This window comes from Lolium perenne, chromosome 3 (genome assembly GCF_019359855.2).
Source record: "Lolium perenne isolate Kyuss_39 chromosome 3, Kyuss_2.0, whole genome shotgun sequence".
NCBI classification, from domain to species: Eukaryota; Viridiplantae; Streptophyta; class Magnoliopsida; order Poales; family Poaceae; genus Lolium; species Lolium perenne.
In genome coordinates this window covers 342,221,983-342,239,571 of record NC_067246.2, presented here as the reverse complement: position 1 = coordinate 342,239,571, position 17,589 = coordinate 342,221,983, and the positions used below count along the sequence as shown (strand labels likewise).

The 17,589-nt window shown below is 49.7% G+C and overlaps 2 protein-coding genes across 2 annotated transcripts; one reads left to right on the top strand and one right to left on the bottom strand.

Moving 5' to 3' along the window:
• Positions 1-7,589: 7,589 nt before the first annotated feature.
• On the bottom strand, positions 7,590-8,519 carry LOC127338968 (uncharacterized). Its single transcript, XM_051364892.1, has one exon. It carries the CDS (start codon positions 8,328-8,330, stop codon positions 7,782-7,784), a length of 549 nt encoding a protein of 182 aa, XP_051220852.1. The 5' UTR covers positions 8,331-8,519; the 3' UTR covers positions 7,590-7,781.
• Positions 8,520-11,201: 2,682 nt separating this feature from the next.
• LOC127340513 (uncharacterized) lies at positions 11,202-14,873 on the top strand. The gene has a single exon (XM_051366256.1). The coding sequence runs from the start codon at positions 11,202-11,204 to the stop codon at positions 14,871-14,873; it is 3,672 nt and encodes a 1,223-aa protein (XP_051222216.1).
• Positions 14,874-17,589: the final 2,716 nt, after the last annotated feature.

Genomic DNA, 17,589 nt, shown 5'->3' with positions numbered 1-17,589 from the left:
AAATGTATTGTCGTTAAGTACCCACCGATGAGCGATGATTATATTTTGCATGATCACACAACAGTTTATCACCCACCAAATCTGAGATTCTAACTAGGTAAGTGTTAGATTATTAGGCAATTTCCGTGTGAGTTTAATTACCGAAATCAACATTACAGATGCACAAGCATACTTAACCATACACATCAGACTAAGCACATGCATCAGATCTGAACATGGAACAAGTAGCAGTGCAAGGTAGGAGAAGAAAAGCACGTACATCGCGACCGGGAAGGTCGCACCAGCAGCAGCACCACCACCATGGGTATTGTTGATGTCGCCCATGGTGTAGTCGGATCTGTCGATGAAGCAGCCGGATCGTCGAGGAAGAAGACGAACAGCAGCGAGCAGTCGCGCCGAGACGCTCCCCAAAAACCTTATCGCCCGTCTCCCGGTGCAGGATCTCAACGGACGGAGTTTCGGAGGCCTGCTCTCCCGGACGGCTGTGCACGCAGACGCCGGGATGGGGAAGACTAGAGAGTAGCACAGCAAAAAGAACTTCGCGAGAGAGAGGAACTAGAGAGTTCTGAGAACTGTATATTTCTCTAGATCTGATCTGTCTCCTTGTATAGCCTGGGAAGCCAACCCGACCCGACCGCGTTGACACGCGTAGGAAGCCAGGGACACGCGGCGAACATGCACATGCAGGTTGACACGTACCCAACACAGTTGGTGCACCAAGCAAAAAGTTTAGGCTTCCTTGAGTGTGTCTCGAACTCGAACTCGAGTCACGAAATGCGACGTGCGTGCGTGCGTGACGAGGCGAGGCGGGGCGGGCGGAGGAGGAGGAGTGCGCGAGGGCTCTTTCTATTCTCACTCACTTGGAATGACTAGAACAGCAGCCCTTATATACCACTCCAACTCTCTCCCAACTAGCAATGTGGGACTAAACTTTGTCCCCCAAGGCTGTCCCAAGCTGCCAGCGTGATGGGCCTTGAGATTTCAGGAATTGTAGATTATATGGGCTGCCTTACTGGGCTGCAGCCCATCTACATTCAACAATCCCCCACCAGATCTCATATGCACATCAGATGACACATTAGTTCCATTCACTGTTTGATATACCTGCACTTCGGTGGAGACTGTTAAGTTGAACTTCCACTTAGGCAAGGTGCTACGCTTGACTACAACTGAACAATGGACTATGCCTTGAATTGTCAGTCTTTGTGCAGCAAGTTTCGCTCAATGCCGGCACGGTACTAGGCTACCATAGCCTTCCCCATCGGGTGGAGCTTATAAGTCATACTCCTCGGCCTTTCATGAGCTTACTAGAGATTCACCCAAATCTCCCACACTATGACCAGTAGTGTCACTCATATAGGTGTGTTCTTCAAAAGATCGCCCTGTAGGACAGCGTCTTCGCTCATTAAGAGCCGCTCAGAACACATTAAGACATTGTCAACCTGCCTTACAGTAGCTATGAGAGAATTGCATCTGCAGCGGAGTGAGAGTATTAAATTTTCTCTCAACTCAGTTACTCTGGTTTGTTTTCCCAGGTCCTACTTCACGGAATTTCCGATCACATAGGTTGGGTTACCCCCTCGGCAACTCAAGTGGGTCTCAAACCCATCTCCATCGATGCAAGGTCTATCATATTTCTTGATAGTCCTTTTGTGAAAGGATCTGCCAGATTTTTAGCACTTTGGACATAATCCAATGCTATCACTCCGGAGTTCTTCAGTTTTATGACAGACTTCAATCTCCTCTTGATATGTTTGGAACTTTTCATATTATCCTTGGAACTTTTCACTTTGATAATCACAGTTTGATTATCACAGTTCATGAGGATGGCCGGTATTGGTTTTTCAACCATAGGCAAGTCCATCAAGAGGTCACGAAGCCATTCCGCTTCGACAGTAGCTGTATCTAATGCTGTGAGTTCTGCTTCCATAGTTGACCTCGTTAAGATGGTCTGCTTGCAAGACTTCCAGGAAACAGCGCCACCACCAAGAGTGAAAACATATCCACTTGTGGCTTTCATTTTAGCATCAGAAATCCAATTGGAATCACTATACCCTTCAAGTCCTCTTGGATACCCGGTATAATGAATTCCATAACTCATGGTTCCCTTTAGATAGCGCATCACTCTCTCAAGAGCATGCCAATGATCATCCCCCGGGTTGGCCACAAACCGGCTAAGTTTGCATACAGCAAACGAGATATCAGGCCTCGTAGCGCAAGCTAAATACATGAGTGAACCAATGATTTGAGAGTATCTCAATTGATCTTTAGTTGCCTTTTCATTCTTTCAAAGCAAGACACTAGGATCATAAGGTGTGAGAGAAGATTTGCAATCAGCATAGCCAAATCTGCTCAACACCTTCTCAACATAATGAGATTGCACAAGTGTAATCCCATTATTCCCATCTCTCAATAGCTTGATGTTCAATATAACATCAGCTTCGCCAAGATCTTTCATCTCGAAACAATGAGATAAGAAGGTTTTTACCTCCTCAATCACTTTGAGACTTGTCCCAAAAATTAGTATGTCATCCACATACAAGCATAGGACAACTCCCTCACCCCCACCATGGCGGTAATACACACATTTGTCGGCTTCATTGACAACAAAGCCCACAGATGTCAAAGTTCTTTCGAACTTCTCATGCCATTGTTTGGGTGCTTGTTTGAGACCATACAAAGATTTCTTTAATTTACACACCTTTCTTTCTTGACCTTGCAGTACGAAACCATCAGGCTGTTCCATGTAAATTTCCTCGTCCAGCTCTCCATTTAGGAAAGCCGTCTTAACGTCCATTTGATGAACGAGAAGACCGTGTGAGGCAGCCATTGATAGTAGTACTCGAATTGTGGTCAATCTCGCTACAGGTGAGTAGGTATCGAAGAAATCTTCGCCTTCCTTTTGGGTATAGCCTTTGGCTACAAGCCGAGCCTTGTACTTCTCAATAGTACCATCAGCTCGAAGCTTCTTCTTAAATACCCATTTACATCCTACAGGTTTGCACCCATAAGGACGCTCAGATAACTCCCACGTTCCATTAGCCAAGATGGAATCCATCTCGCTTTGAACCGCTTCCTTCCAGTAGTCTGCATCAGGATATGCAAGAGCTTCTGAAATGGTAGTGGGAGTATCATCCACAAGATACACAATGAAATCATTACCAAAAGACTTCGCAGTCCTTTGTCTCTTACTCCTTGTGGGAGCTTCATTGTCATCTTCATTAGAATCTGAACTCTCATCATCAGATTCCTCATCAGACTCCATAGGAGTTTCATGTATTGGATCAGATTCCCAACTAGACATGCCATGCATATCTTTCATAGGAAATATGTCCTCAAAGAATGTAGCATCTCTTGATTCAAAGATGGTGCCAACATTCATGTCGTCCACTCCAGATTTCACCACAAGAAATCTATAAGCAATGCTATGGGCAACATAGCCAAGAAAGACACAATCCACGGTTTTTGGTCCAAGCTTTCGCTTTTTGGTGATTGGCAAATTCACTCTAGCCAAACAACCCCAAGTTCGTAGGTAGGAGATTGTTGGTCTTTTCTTTTCCCATTCCTCATATGGGGTAATCTCTTTATTCTTGGTTGGAACACGGTTTAGGACATGACACGAAGTCAATATAGCCTCCCCCCACCATTCCTTGGATAAACCCGAAACATCTAACATGGCATTAACCAAATCTGTTAGAGTATGGTTTTTCCTTTCCGCAATCCCATTGGATTGTGGGGAATTGGGAGGCGTCCTCTCATGGATTATACCATGTTCCGCACAGAATAAATTGAACTCATTAGAAAAGTACTCTCCACCACGATCGGACCGAACCCTTTTTATTTTTCTTTCAAGTTGATTCTCAACTTCAGCCTTATAGATTTTAAAGAAATCAAGAGCCTCATCTTTAGTTTTGAGGAGATACACATAACAGTACCTAGTGGAATCATCAATCAAAGTCATGAAATATTTCTTTCCACCTTTTGTCAACTTACCATTCATCTCACATAGATCTGAATGTATGAGCTCTAGTGGTGCCAAGTTTCTTTCCTTCGCAGGCTTGTGAGGCTTGCGAGGCGGCTTTGCTTGCACACAAGCATGGCACTTAGAGCCTTTGACAAAGGTGAATTTCGGAATTAAACTCATATCAGCAAGCCGCGTCATATAACCGAAATTAACATGACAAAGTCGTGAATGCCAAACATTAGTTTCATTAACATTAGTGCTTACATGGTTCACAACATTATCACAGAAGTCTTCTAGAGAGAAGCGCAACATTCCCTCACATTCATATCCCTTTCCAACAAAAGTTCCATACTTAGACAATACAACTTTATTGGACTCAAACACCAACTTAAACCCATCTTTCATAAGACGGGAGCCACTAACGAGATTCTTCTTGATGGAAGGGACATGCAGCACGTTCTTCAGTTGCACGATCTTTCCCGAAGTAAACTTCAGATCTACCGTGCCAACACCACGAACAGTAGCATGTAACCCATTCCCCATCATTACTGAGGAACCTCGGGCCTGATAAGAGGTAAACATGGAGATGTCAGCACACACATGAACATTAGCACCTGTATCAACCCACCATTCGGTGGGCTGAAACACCGAAAGAACAGTAGGTAACATATTACCATACCCTGTAGTTCCTTCCTATGTGTTGCCAATGACCATGCTGACAGAATTTGAGTTCTGTCCAGCCTGACATTTCTTTCCTTTGCGTTGTGGACAACGATTGGCCCAATGGCCAGTCTCGCCACACACCCAGCAAGGATCTTTCTTCTCCGTTTTCCCCTTCTTCTTAAAGTTGGTAGTCTGGGAGACTCCCTTATTCTTTCCCTTGGACTTGTGGGCATTTTTCTGCACCATATTGGCAGCAGAACGTCCCTCGGTTCCTCCAGTGTCTTTGTCTTTTGCCCTCGCCTTCTCCTCAACATCCAGAGAGCCCATGATATTCTCAATAGAAAACTCATGCCTCTGATGTTTCAGGGAAGTGGCAAAGTTCCTCCATGAAGGGGGGAGCTTAGCGACAATGCATCCCGCGACAAACTTGTCCGGTAGCACACACTTGAGGAGCTCAAGTTCCTTTGCCATGATCTGTATCTCATGAGCCTGTTCTACTACAGATCGGTTCTCAACCATTCTGTAGTCATTGAACTGCTCCATAGCATACAGTTCACCTCCGGCATCGGCAGCACCAAACTTAGCGTCCAGTGCATCCCACAGTTCCTTCCCATTTCGTATGTGCAGATAAGCATCAACCAACTTCTCTCCAAGCACACTTAGGACGGCACCCACAAAGATTACGGTGGCATCCCCGAACGCTTTATCCTCTTCAGGAGTAAGCGGACCTCTGGGAGTACCTTCCGCAACTCGATGCACGCCCATAGAAGTGAGCCACAAGAGGGTCTTACTCTGCCATCTCTTGAAATGAGAACCCGTAAACGGGCTCGGTTTAAGCGCAGCAGCAAAACCAGACGGTGAAAATTGCCTAAGCAAATAAGGTTTTTGGATTGTTAGATTATTAGGCAATTTCCGTGTGAGTTTAATTACCGAAATCAACATTACAGATGCACAAGCATACTTAACCATACACATCAGACTAAGCACATGCATCAGATCTGAACATGGAACAAGTAGCAGTGCAAGGTAGGAGAAGAAAAGTACGTACATCGCGACCGGGAAGGTCGCACCAGCAGCAGCACCACCACCATGGGTATTGTTGATGTCGCCCATGGTGTAGTCGGATCTGTCGATGAAGCAGCCGGATCGTCGAGGAAGAAGACGAACAGCAGCGAGCAGTCGCGCCGAGACGCTCCCCAAAAACCTTATCGCCCGTCTCCCGGTGCAGGATCTCAACGGATGGAGTTTCGGAGGCCTGCTCTCCCGGACGGCTGTGCACGCAGACGCCGGGATGGGGAAGACTAGAGAGTAGCACAACAAAAAGAACTTCGCGAGAGAGAGGAACTAGAGAGTTCTGAGAACTGTATATTTCTCTAGATCTGATCTGTCTCCTTGTATAGCCTGGGAAGCCAACCCGACCCGACCGCGTTGACACGCGTAGGAAGCCAGGGACACGCGGCGAACATGCACATGCAGGTTGACACGTACCCAACACAGTTGGTGCACCAAGCAAAAAGTTTAGGCTTCCTTGAGTGTGTCTCGAACTCGAACTCGAGTCACGAAATACGACGTGCGTGCGTGACGAGGCGAGGCGGGGCGGGCGGAGGAGGAGGAGTGCGCGAGGGCTCTTTCTATTCTCACTCACTTGGAATGACTAGAACAGCAGCCCTTATATACCACTCCAACTCTCTCCCAACTAGCAATGTGGGACTAAACTTTGTCCCCCAAGGCTGTCCCAAGCTGCCAACGTGATGGGCCTTGAGATTTCAGGAATTGTAGATTATATGGGCTGCCTTACTGGGCTGCAGCCCATCTACATTCAACAGTAAGAGTAGGGTATCGAACACTAGGAAAACGTTGTTGGAGCACACCAAATGATAGCTTGACATCCTTGCAACAAGACTCCTCCCATTGAGCAAACCTTGATGTTTTATCCGTAGGAGGGTCCAGGATTGTCTTCATAATTGTAGACCATGTTGGATAGATACATCAAATTGATAGTACCCTTTGTCATATTTGTGGCCATTGATTTCATAGTTGACAGCCAGAGCATGTTCGTTAGCTAGCATTGCAAATACTAGAGAGCACTGCATCACGTTGATGTCCTTGTGAGTTCCCACGATGTCAAAGAAAACGTGCCAAATCCACATGTCCGAGTCCACCACAACTTCAAGTATCACACTGCACTCTCCGATGTGACCTTTGTATAGACCTCACCAAGCAAATGGTAAATTCTTCCAAGCCTATGCATGCAACGGATACTCGAATCATCACATGAATTCCTCTTGCGAGTCCGTCGAATTACTCCCCTTGAAGTTCTAAGAAAACGACGTCGTTGGCTACCCAGCCGAACCACGGCGGCAATCTGTCGGAGGTGTCGGTGGCATCCCTTGGTAGGGTGGGAACATGGAGATGGCTAGATCAGCAGCGATGGCGATTCAGCGGGGTAGGCGGCAGATTGGAGAGAGTGGGGGGGGGGGGGGGGGGGTGAAGCCCAAGGAGATCCCACGGGTGAAATCTAGTGTGGACTAGAGTGTGAGGCGCGTCCATCCTCCCTATTGTTCATAGGAGCGTGTGATTACCAGCTATTATATGGGGCTCCAAATTCTGCCAGCTAGTTATGAGGTCGCCAATGAGATCCATTTTTTTACAGGCTTATGTGCGCACAAAATCAATTATTTTTCTGCAGCTAATTACCGTCAAACTCATTTCAGGGCAACAAATATGAGAAGGTGACGTCACGGTTGACATAAACTACAGCACTAGGAGGTGAAGTCACGGTTTACCCACAACGGCTAGCTAGCTGTAAAATTAAAACTGGCTAAAAATTAGAACCTCGTAATTAGCCGCGCGCCGTTACGACGTACTATATATGTATTGTACGCGTGCTGAATGCACTGCATGTACGACGCATGCATGTATTGTACGCATGCTGTAATAAAAAGGAAAAGATGACCTGTACTGTATTAATCTGCATGCATATCCATATCCTTCCATGAAACCAAGAAACAAATCAGTTGCCTAGTCAAATCTATCCTGCTGCTGCTCTGCTTTCTTTTTCTTGTAGTATTTCACAGTAGAGAATGCTCGAAAAGAAAAAGTAACGATGGAAAATAAGATGGAAATCTATGAGAGGAAATGTGCGACGGATCGACTAACTTCCGAGCTCCGACTGCTCTGGTTCATGCTGCGGCGAGGCCGGCGGCGTGTAGAACGGCGTCTCGGGCTCCTGGCGGTCGCCTCCGCACTGGCTCTGGACGTCGCCCTCCGACACCGCCGTCGGCGTCCACGAGGACGTCGATGATTCCTCGTCGATGGTGTACAGCGCGCGCGACACTGGCCCGTCGAACCAGCGCTCCCTCCACGCCGCCACCTCCTCCTCAGGCCCCGCCTGCTGCGCCGGCTGCACCGGGACGACCATCCCCTGGGCTCCGGGCGACGTCCCAGCGGACGCAGCCGCCGGTTCGACGCGTGAGCGGCGGGAGCAGAGGCGCAGGAGCACCCGACGCAGCCGCTCGAGGGGGCGCTCCTTCCTGGCGCCGGGCAGCTGCCGTGGCTCCGACACGGGCAGAAGATCCGCCGGCGACGGCGGCCCCTTGCTGCTGCTCCAACCGCGGCGGCAGCAGTGTACGGTGAGCAACAGGAACGCAAAGAAGGCTGCCGCGGCGAGGACCACGAGCTCGGCGAACACGAGGCGCCTCATGGGATCAACGATTAGCTTTGCTCTGCCTCCTAGTAGCAGGAATGGAGCATATGAGGAGGATCGATGGCGACCAAGGAGAATTTCCGTCTTTACTCTTTGGGACTCGCTTCCCTTTGCTTTGACTGGACTGAACAAGAGCTGGAGGAGGAAGACGCTTTAAGGCTTTGGCTTTAAGTCGAATGTTTTCCGGCGCTCCGTGGTTGGTCAGGGGGCTCAGGTGGACTCACTGCTTTGCACCGCCGATTTCAGGTGGCTACCACGAGGGGCAGTTCCGAGATTTCCACCTGCATCTTTGTTTGGGAGCATCTTTAAAAAAACCGAGACACATGTTACACAATAGACTGAACAGAAAAAAAAAAAAACCGACAACATTCCATGGTGACCTTTGTGCTTGCTAGGGTCGCTAATCGTCGTCTTGCTCCGCTATTGCAAAATTAACAACACCAAAGAAGGAAGGAGCTTCATGGGCAATTCATCCTACTTCTTCGTCTCCAGGACGGATGTGGTCTTTTCGAGACTTCCCGTCCGCAATCAACAATGTCAGGCCGACTCAGGGAGGAGCGCCAGCGGCGACGCGTAGTCGACACGGTCTGGAGATTGAAGATGAAGGACTTCTCAAGGATCTCGTTGTAATTTTCGGTTTTTGGCTGCTTTATACTGTTCGATGTTTCTTTTAATGCCAGTGTTCTATTCACAAAAAAGATTACTTTGCACCATATGGAATATGTGGTAGAGCAACCTATTTGTAACAATATCAAGACAAAAAAAAGGATGACTTTGCCAAAACTAGAATTAGCACCATAATCTTAAACAATTAGCATCAACTTGCAAAAGTTCTGCGAGCCGTAATAGCCACTCGTCCTCGAGGATGATATCGAAGCTATTATGAAAGGAACCGTGGTCTGTATGTCCTCCGAAACCATTCTGACGGACCTCCAAACATACCATCTCAAAAATGCTGCCACAGAGCCACCGACTCCTCAATAATGTTGCGTTTCTAGGTGACCACCCTAGTCTCCGGGTGCAGTCTAAGGATTTCGACCTACCATGTTTCATGTTTATCTCGCACCATGACTATTAGTTCAGAGAAATACATTATTTATACTACATTCTCTGATAGGTCTTACGACAGGTTATCTAGACTCGAGGGGAAATTACCCATTTCCCCCTTTCCAAACCCAGAGTGATTAAGCTAAAAAATTAAACTCGGGGGAGGGGGGGGGGGGTGTGCATAGCTCCGGCGGTGCTAAGCATTCTTATCGCCCTTTTTGAGCCCATGTTGGTTGCAACGAATCCTCATTAGAAAAACTATTAACCATATGTTGAAGTTGAACAACTTCTAAGTGTGTGGGAGCCTCCCTATAAAACAAATTCATTTTCCATTTAAAAAAATGCCAAACAAATTCTCACATGGAAATGACTCAATTTTGTTTCTTGATTTCAAGTTTCATGAAATGGTAATACATTTATAAGATGTGCAACAAATAACAAACTCAACCACTTTTGAAATCCTATAAGTTCTATTCTAGTTTTCTATTTTTCACTAGACCGTGCATTAATGTTCCTTTTCATAGAAACTCGATGGCATTTTTTATAATTCAGTTCAGAATTTTGTAAAATAAACGGCACAAAATCCACTCTATGCCAGAACATCCTAATGTATGCAACTATGCATCTACCTAGTACCTACCCGGTTAACCTGTACTTGCATTATGCATGCGCATCACAGATCGGGAGCAAAACTACGAGTTGATTACTCTAGTTTTCACTACCCTTCTTTTCATGTGGTTTGTAGCGAAGCAATTAGAATAGTCATGCAAGGGCCTTCTAGTCTTTTCTCTCTCGCTCCCTGATCTCTCTTTAATTGCAATGAAATCTACAGCGCAAGCAAAGTGAAACCGAAGGCTTTGGTCGCCCCTCGGATCCCCCGGGAGCTGTGTTGCGTGTCGTCAAACTTTAGACAGTGTTGGTGCTACGTACTAGCCGGCGCAAAGCGGGCACGTCCCCTGTGCTGCTGTGTTGTTCGGGTCCCTCAAGACGTGTACCCCGGTTGTCATTCACTGAGGAACGTACCTAGACCAGCCTTTGTTTGCATACGTTGTAACATGGATTTGCATCTTTTTTTTGTGAGCAAGGACTTTAGAGTAAAACAGACAACTCTAGGAAGTATATGAAAAAAAAGCCATTAGGTCCTCTGTCACCGCCGTCCCACTTATAGGGGCGCGTTTGGTTACCTGGACCGAATTCATGCATGACTGCGCTAGCGAGATGGGAGCCCTAGGTGATCAAGAAGAAGGGGTCGGCGGGCTCGGTGAGGAAGAGCGCACGGCACGGAGGCGCGGCGGCGTCCACGGCGATGGAGAAGGCGCAGAAGCTCGCGGCGGAACGGAACCTCGACCCGGCCACAGGTACGGATCCCGATCCCGATGACTTCTCGATCCTAGATGCTAGGTCGGACTCCCAGATGGGCGCGGTCCTTAAGGACAGCTGCATCCTCTTTGTTCCATCGGCGGGGACACCGGTGGAGGCCATCTCCCTCCTTCGTGCGAAGGAGGAGGCGCAGGCGGCGCTCGCCAGGGTGGCGGCGTCCCAAGCAAAGGAACGGGCGGTGCGGGAGGCCCGCGAGGCGACGTTGGAGACTAGGTCAGCCGCCGGGGAGGCGGCCTCACCGGGGCAGCGGCTTGGTCAGCCCGACAGGGAAGGGGGGACCTCGCTGCAGGTCGACGGGCGACCTGAGGTCCAGCCGGACTCTGGTTCAGAGGACGGGGCCGGGGAGGGCCCGCCGTGCACTACTGGGAGGCCGTCACGGAGGAAAGGACGGCGGTCCACGCTCACGATGCGCAAAGGGAGAGGGCGACAGACGGTTACAAAATGAGGGCTCTGATTTACAATATCCGAGGGTTCGGTGAGCAGGGGCGCCGAACACAACTTAAATCCTACATCCGAGGGGATCGGGTGGACATCATTGGGCTTCAGGAGACTATCAAAGCGGATTTCTCAGCGACTGAGCTGCGGAGCCTGGAATTCGGGGGTCAGTTCGCTTGGAACTGGCTGCCGGCGGAGGGCCATTCCAGGGGTATGCTTCTCGGTTTTCGTGATGAGTGCTTTGATGTTGGTGCTTGGAGGCAGGGGACCTTCTTCATCTTGGCTACCATACTCCAACGGAAGAACAATATGAAGTGGTGCTTCTTCCTGGTGTATGGGCCGGCGGATCATCGTCGCACGGATGAGTTTCTGGGAGAACTTACCCACGCGGTGGCAGGGTGCCAATTTCCGGTGGTCATTGCCGGGGATTTTAACCTCATCCGGACAGCGGATGAGAAGAGTAATGACAACATCAGCTGGTCGAGGGTGAGACGCTTTAATGAGGCTATCGCCGATATGGCCTTGCGAGAGCTGGAGCGTACCGGGGCGCGCTTCACATGGACCAACAAACGACTCCGGCCGACACGGTGTGTTTTGGACCGGGTGCTCGTGGCGCCGGCCTGGGAGGCGGCGTTCCCTTTGTGCTCGCTTACGGCGATTACGAGGATTGGCTCGGATCATACGCCTCTCTTACTATCTACCGGAGAAGAGACAAGGCGCCCACCGCCGAGATTCTTCTTCCAGACGTGGTGGTTTGGCGTACCGGGCTTTGGGGACCTCCTCAAGGCCAAACTTGGTAGCTTTATCCAGGAGCGGGGAGCGCACAGGTGTTGCATTGACCAGTGGCAGTGCGTGGTGCGCAACACTCGTCAATTCCTCAAGGGATGGGGAGCCAATTTGGGAAAGGAGAAAAGGGACTTCAGGGCTAACCTGCTCCTGCAAGTCTCTGAGTTGGACAAGGTGGCGGACGCCACTGGCTTGGATGAGGAGGGCTGGGCGCTTAGATACCACTTGGAAGACCAGTTATCGGCCTTGGACAGGGCTGATGAGGAGTACTGGCGCCAGCGCAGCCGGGTGCAATGGACTCTCAGGGGAGATTCTTGCACGGCCTACTTCCATGCCATCGCGAATGGGCGTAGACGGAAGTGTTCGATACCGCGGCTGATCACAGATCAAGGGGAGGTCCATGAACAGCAAGAGCTCATGGAACACATATATGTGTTTTACCAGGGCCTCATGGGATCGGTCGGGGAGACCAGGCGGTTTTCTCTGGGACATAACCTTTGGGAAGGGAACCAAAGGGTGTCCCAGGAGGAAAACCATGAGCTGGAGCTTACTTTTACTGCGGACGAATTAGACGAAGTTCTGGCTAGCATGAAGCAAGATTCGGCGCCAGGTCCTGACGGCCTACCAGTCATCTTCTTCAAACGGTTCTGGGGAACTCTCCGAGGTCCACTCCTGCAGCTTCTCAACGACTTTGCCCTAGGGAGGGTTGACGTTGCGCGGCTCAATTATGGGATCATCACTCTTATCCCCAAGGTTAAAGGGGCGGACCATATTAGACAGTTTAGGCCGATTACGCTTATTAACGTCATTTTCAAGTTTATTGCGAAAGCCTACGCGATTAGACTAGCTCCCGTTGCGCATAGGGTCATCGACCGTTGTCAGACGGCCTTTATTAAGGGGCGTTGCCTACACGAGGGGGCGCTGGCCTTACATGAAATTGTGCACGAGCTGCACGTCAGGAAGCAAAAGGGTTTGCTCCTGAAGCTTGACTTCGAGAAGGCCTACGACAGGGTCGATTGGGATTTTCTCCAAGAGATCCTCCTGCGGAAAGGCTTCTCCGCCATGATGGTGCACAGATTGATGCAACTGGTCAGGGGTGGCCAGACTGCGATCAATGTTAACGGGGAAATAGGGCATTTCTTCCGTAACGCGCGGGGAGTGAGGCAAGGGGACCCACTCTCGCCGATCCTCTTCGATTTTATGGTGGACGGCCTGGCCGCGATCATCTGCAAGGCCAGGGCGGCAGGACACGTTAGGGGGCTAGTGTCACATCTGATCCCGGGAGGGGTTACTCACCTGCAGTACGCGGATGACACCATGATCCTTTTGGAACCCACAGGGGTGGGTATAGCTAATCTGAAAACCCTGCTCCTCTGCTTCGAGAATATGTCGGGTTTGAAGATTAACTTCGACAAGAGCGAGGTGGTGGTGATGGGGGCCACCCCGGCTGCACAACAAAGGGTGGCCAACCTGCTCAACTGCCGTCTTGGCAAATTCCCTATCACTTATCTGGGCTTGCCAATTAGTGATAAGCCGCTGAGGGTGTCAGATTGGGGATTTTTGCCGGAGGTCGTGGCTCATAGGGTTGAGCCATGGCAGGGCCTGTACCTGGGGGCTGCAGGAAGGCTGGAGCTCACAAACTCCTGCTTGTCTAGTCTGCCTTTGTTCGCCATGAGCATGTACCTGCTGCATGATGGCACCCACAAGGCTATGGACAAGCCGCGCTCGCGTTTTTTCTGGGAAGGCGTGGGGGACAAGCGCAAGTACCACATGGTGGATTGGGCCACGGTGTGTAAACCCAAGGCGTTGGGGGGCCTGGGGGTCATGAACACCAAGGCCATGAACATCGCTCTCATGGTCAAATGGATTTGGAAGCTGTACCAAGGTGCTGAAGGTCTATGGGCAGACCTGATTAGGGCTAAGTACCTGCGGGGCAGGGACCTCTATGCGGGAGGGGTCCCAACTCATGGCTCCCAATTTTGGAATGCAATACAAAAGATTAAGTGGCATTTCAAAATGGGGGCCAAACATAGGGTGCGGAACGGAAGGAGGACTTACTTCTGGACGGACTGGTGGACGGGCAATGGTCCACTAAGGACGAGATTCCCTAGGCTGTTTAGCTGCTGTGAGTCCCCGTTCATCACCGTCGAGGGGGCGAGGGTGCACGACGGGGCGCCAGGGGAATGGCGTCTCCGCTTCCGACGCCAATTGGGTCTTGCAGAGCAGGTCGAATGGGACAATCTCTGCAGGGAAGTACAGGGGCTTCCCACGGAACTTACGGAAGACGAGGTGTCTTGGGCTTTAGAGCCTTCGGGCGCTTTCTCGACTAGCTCGGTCTATGTTCGTCTGGCGCAAGGGGCGGCTATTGCATCGTTCAAGGATGTATGGAGGACCAGAGTTCCACCGAAGATCAAGGTGTTCCTCTGGCAACTGATTAGGGGGCGGCTGCCCTCGGGGGAGCAGCTGCTTAAGCGCCATGGACCGTCCAATGGACTGTGTGCGCTTTGTGGTGCCTGGGAGGACTGCAACCACATTTTCTTCACCTGCCCAACCGCGAGACTGATGTGGGCTGGGGTGAGGGAGCTCCTTGCGTGCAATTGGAACCCGGCGGGGGCCGGGGAATTCATTGCACTCGCTCAGGGCTTGAGCAACCCCCTCCGAAGGCTGGCTTGGTTTACGTTTGCGGCGCAATGCTGGACGCTGTGGAACATTCGCAATAAGCTAGCTATAGAGGGAAAGATGATCGGCAACCCGGCTGACGTGTTCTATCAAATGTCTATTCATATGCAGTGCTGGAGGGTTCTGGTCAGACCGAGGGACAGGGACTTGCTGGACTTGGCGGTGGGAGACGTCAGGAGGCTCTACTCGCGGACGCAGTCTGAGGGGACATGAGGACTACATCTACACCTTGAGCGGCTGTAGCGAGCTCTCAGGATATCAGGAGTCTCGTGGTGTGGTTTAGGTCTTGCCGTGAGGGTTTGGGAGCTTTGTATGAGCTTGTATGCGAACTTATCTTCCGATGTGTGTGGTTGGTGTTGTGTTGTACCGAACCTTATGCTTGTGTGGCTTTATCTATAAAGCTGGGCCGATGGGCCTTCTATTTAAAAAAAAGATGGGAGCCCTTGCGTGCCGCGAACGGGCCATGGGCCGCTTTTGGTGGGTCGTTTGGTAGCCTGTGCGATCTTTTGCGGCCGGAGAAGGAACCCATGCCTCATCGTTTGGTTGCCCGTTTCCAGCCCATGTTGCACGCAGGAAAACATGAATCAACTGTTTGGTTGCTAAAATCATAGTTCCACATCTTTACCACAATTCAAATAGGGTGAGATTACCATGCCATGGCATATTACATATGATCAGAGACCACTCAGAAGAACACGATCCTCACGATCACCATGATGAGGAAGGCGATGATGTAATCTTTGACCCGACTGGGACGTTCCTCCGGCGGTGCTCCTTGTAGAGCATGTACTTCCTCCGACGGCAGCTGTGCTAATGACACTGCCTCATCGATGTCATGATCTTCCTGCAGCTCCTCTTCCAGGAAGGTGAGGTACTCTTGTCGTGCCTCCTCCAATGTTGCATATCCTCGGTAGCTGTTGTTGGAGTAGCCATTGACCTGATCTTGACAGACTCGCTATGAGCTGTAGATTCCTCGAACCCGCCTGCGAAACACCACATACCACTAGCATGGCATAAGAAGAAGTTAGCGATCACAACCATGAAGCAATTCAAAAAAGAGCAATAGAATAACTGAAGTCTTGACAGCAAATGATAAACTAACAGGGGCATGCATAATCATTCCAAAAGTCGATCTGAAGTTCATCCTACACTATCATGGTGTCGTCCTACCACCATAATAAAAGTGGGTGTTGATACGTCTCAAACGTATCTATAATTTCTTATGTTCCATGCTACTTTTATGATGATACTCACATGTTTAATACATACTTTATGTCATATTTATGCATTTTCCGGCACTAACCTATTAACAAGATGCCGAAGAGTCAGTTGCTGTTTTCTGCTGTTTTTGGTTTCAGAAATCCTAGTAAGGAAATATTCTCTGAATTGGACGAAATCAACGCCCAGGGGCTTATTTTTCCACAAAGCTTCCAGAAGACCGAAAGGAAACGAAGTGGGGCGACGAGGCACCGCCACACTAGGGCGGCGCGGCCCAAGGGGGGCCCGCGCGGCCCTAGCGTGTGGCCCCCTCGTCAGCCCTCCGACTCCGCCCTTCTGCCTACTTAAAGTCTTCGTCGCGAATACCCCAGTACCGAGAACCACGATACGGAAAACCTTCCAGAGACGCCGCCGCCGCCAATCCCATCTCGGGGGATTCAGGAGATCGCCTCCGGTACCCTGCCGGAGAGGGGAATCATCTCCCGGAGGACTCTTCACCGCCATGGTCGCCTCCGGAGTGATGTGTGAGTAGTTCACCCCTGGACTATGGGTCCATAGCAGTAGCTAGATGGTCGTCTTCTCCTAATTGTGCTATCATTGTTGGATCTTGTGAGCTGCCTAACATGATCAAGATCATCTATTTGTAGTGCTACATGTTGCGTTTGTTGGGATCCGATGAATATGGAATACTATGCTATGTTGATTATCAATCTATCATCTATGTGTTGTTTATGATCTTGCATGCTCTCCGTTATTAGTAGAGGCTCTGGCCAAGTCGTTACTTGTAACTCCAAGAGGGAGATTTATGCTAGATAGTGGGTTCATGCCTCCATTAAATCTGGGACAGTGACAGAAAGTTGTAAGGTTGTGGATGTGCTGTTGCCACTAGGGATAAAACATCAATGCTATGTCTAAGGATGTATTTGTTGATTACATTACGCATCATACTTAATGCAATTGTCTGTTGTTTGCAACTTAATACTGGAGGGGGTTCGGATGATAACCTGAAGGTGGACTTTTTAGGCATAGATGCATGCTGGATAGCTGACATAGGCATCCCAAATGGGCCTGCCGAAGATAGTGCCTGGGGTTTAATGAAGGCCCAATACCCGAAGAATAAGAAGATGCGAGAGCCCAAGATATATTAAGGAAAGTTAGAGTTGTAATAGGAAGTATTATTTGTAATCTGGCGGGTTGAGTTAGAAATCGTCCCGGACTCTATAACTTGTACAAAACGAAACCCTCGGCTCCGCCTCCTATATAAAGGGGGAGTCGAGGGACGAAGAGGTAATCGAATCATTGTTACAAACCCTAGTTCTCATAATCGTCGAGTACTTTTCGGCTGAAACCTTCGAGATCTACTTGCCCTCTACTTCCAACTAAACCCTAGCCTATAATCCATAGGCATTGACAAGTCGATACCTTGTCAATTGGCGCCGTCCGTGGGGACTAGAGGCGTAAGGATCTGATCTCGATGGCACGTTCAAGATCTTCGACATCATCAACCGCAAGCAACATAATGGATCGAGGTAAACAGATCGCTGCTGGTCTTGTCGATTTTGTTCCTCACCCACCCTCCCGTTTGGATGCATATGCGTACCTGGCGGAGCCTATGGAGATGACGTTCGGAAAGTTTCGTTTTCGCGTCGAGAAAGAAGGATCGTAACGTGACGAAATTCCGATCTCGTCGGGATCGTCGGCGGTCGATTCC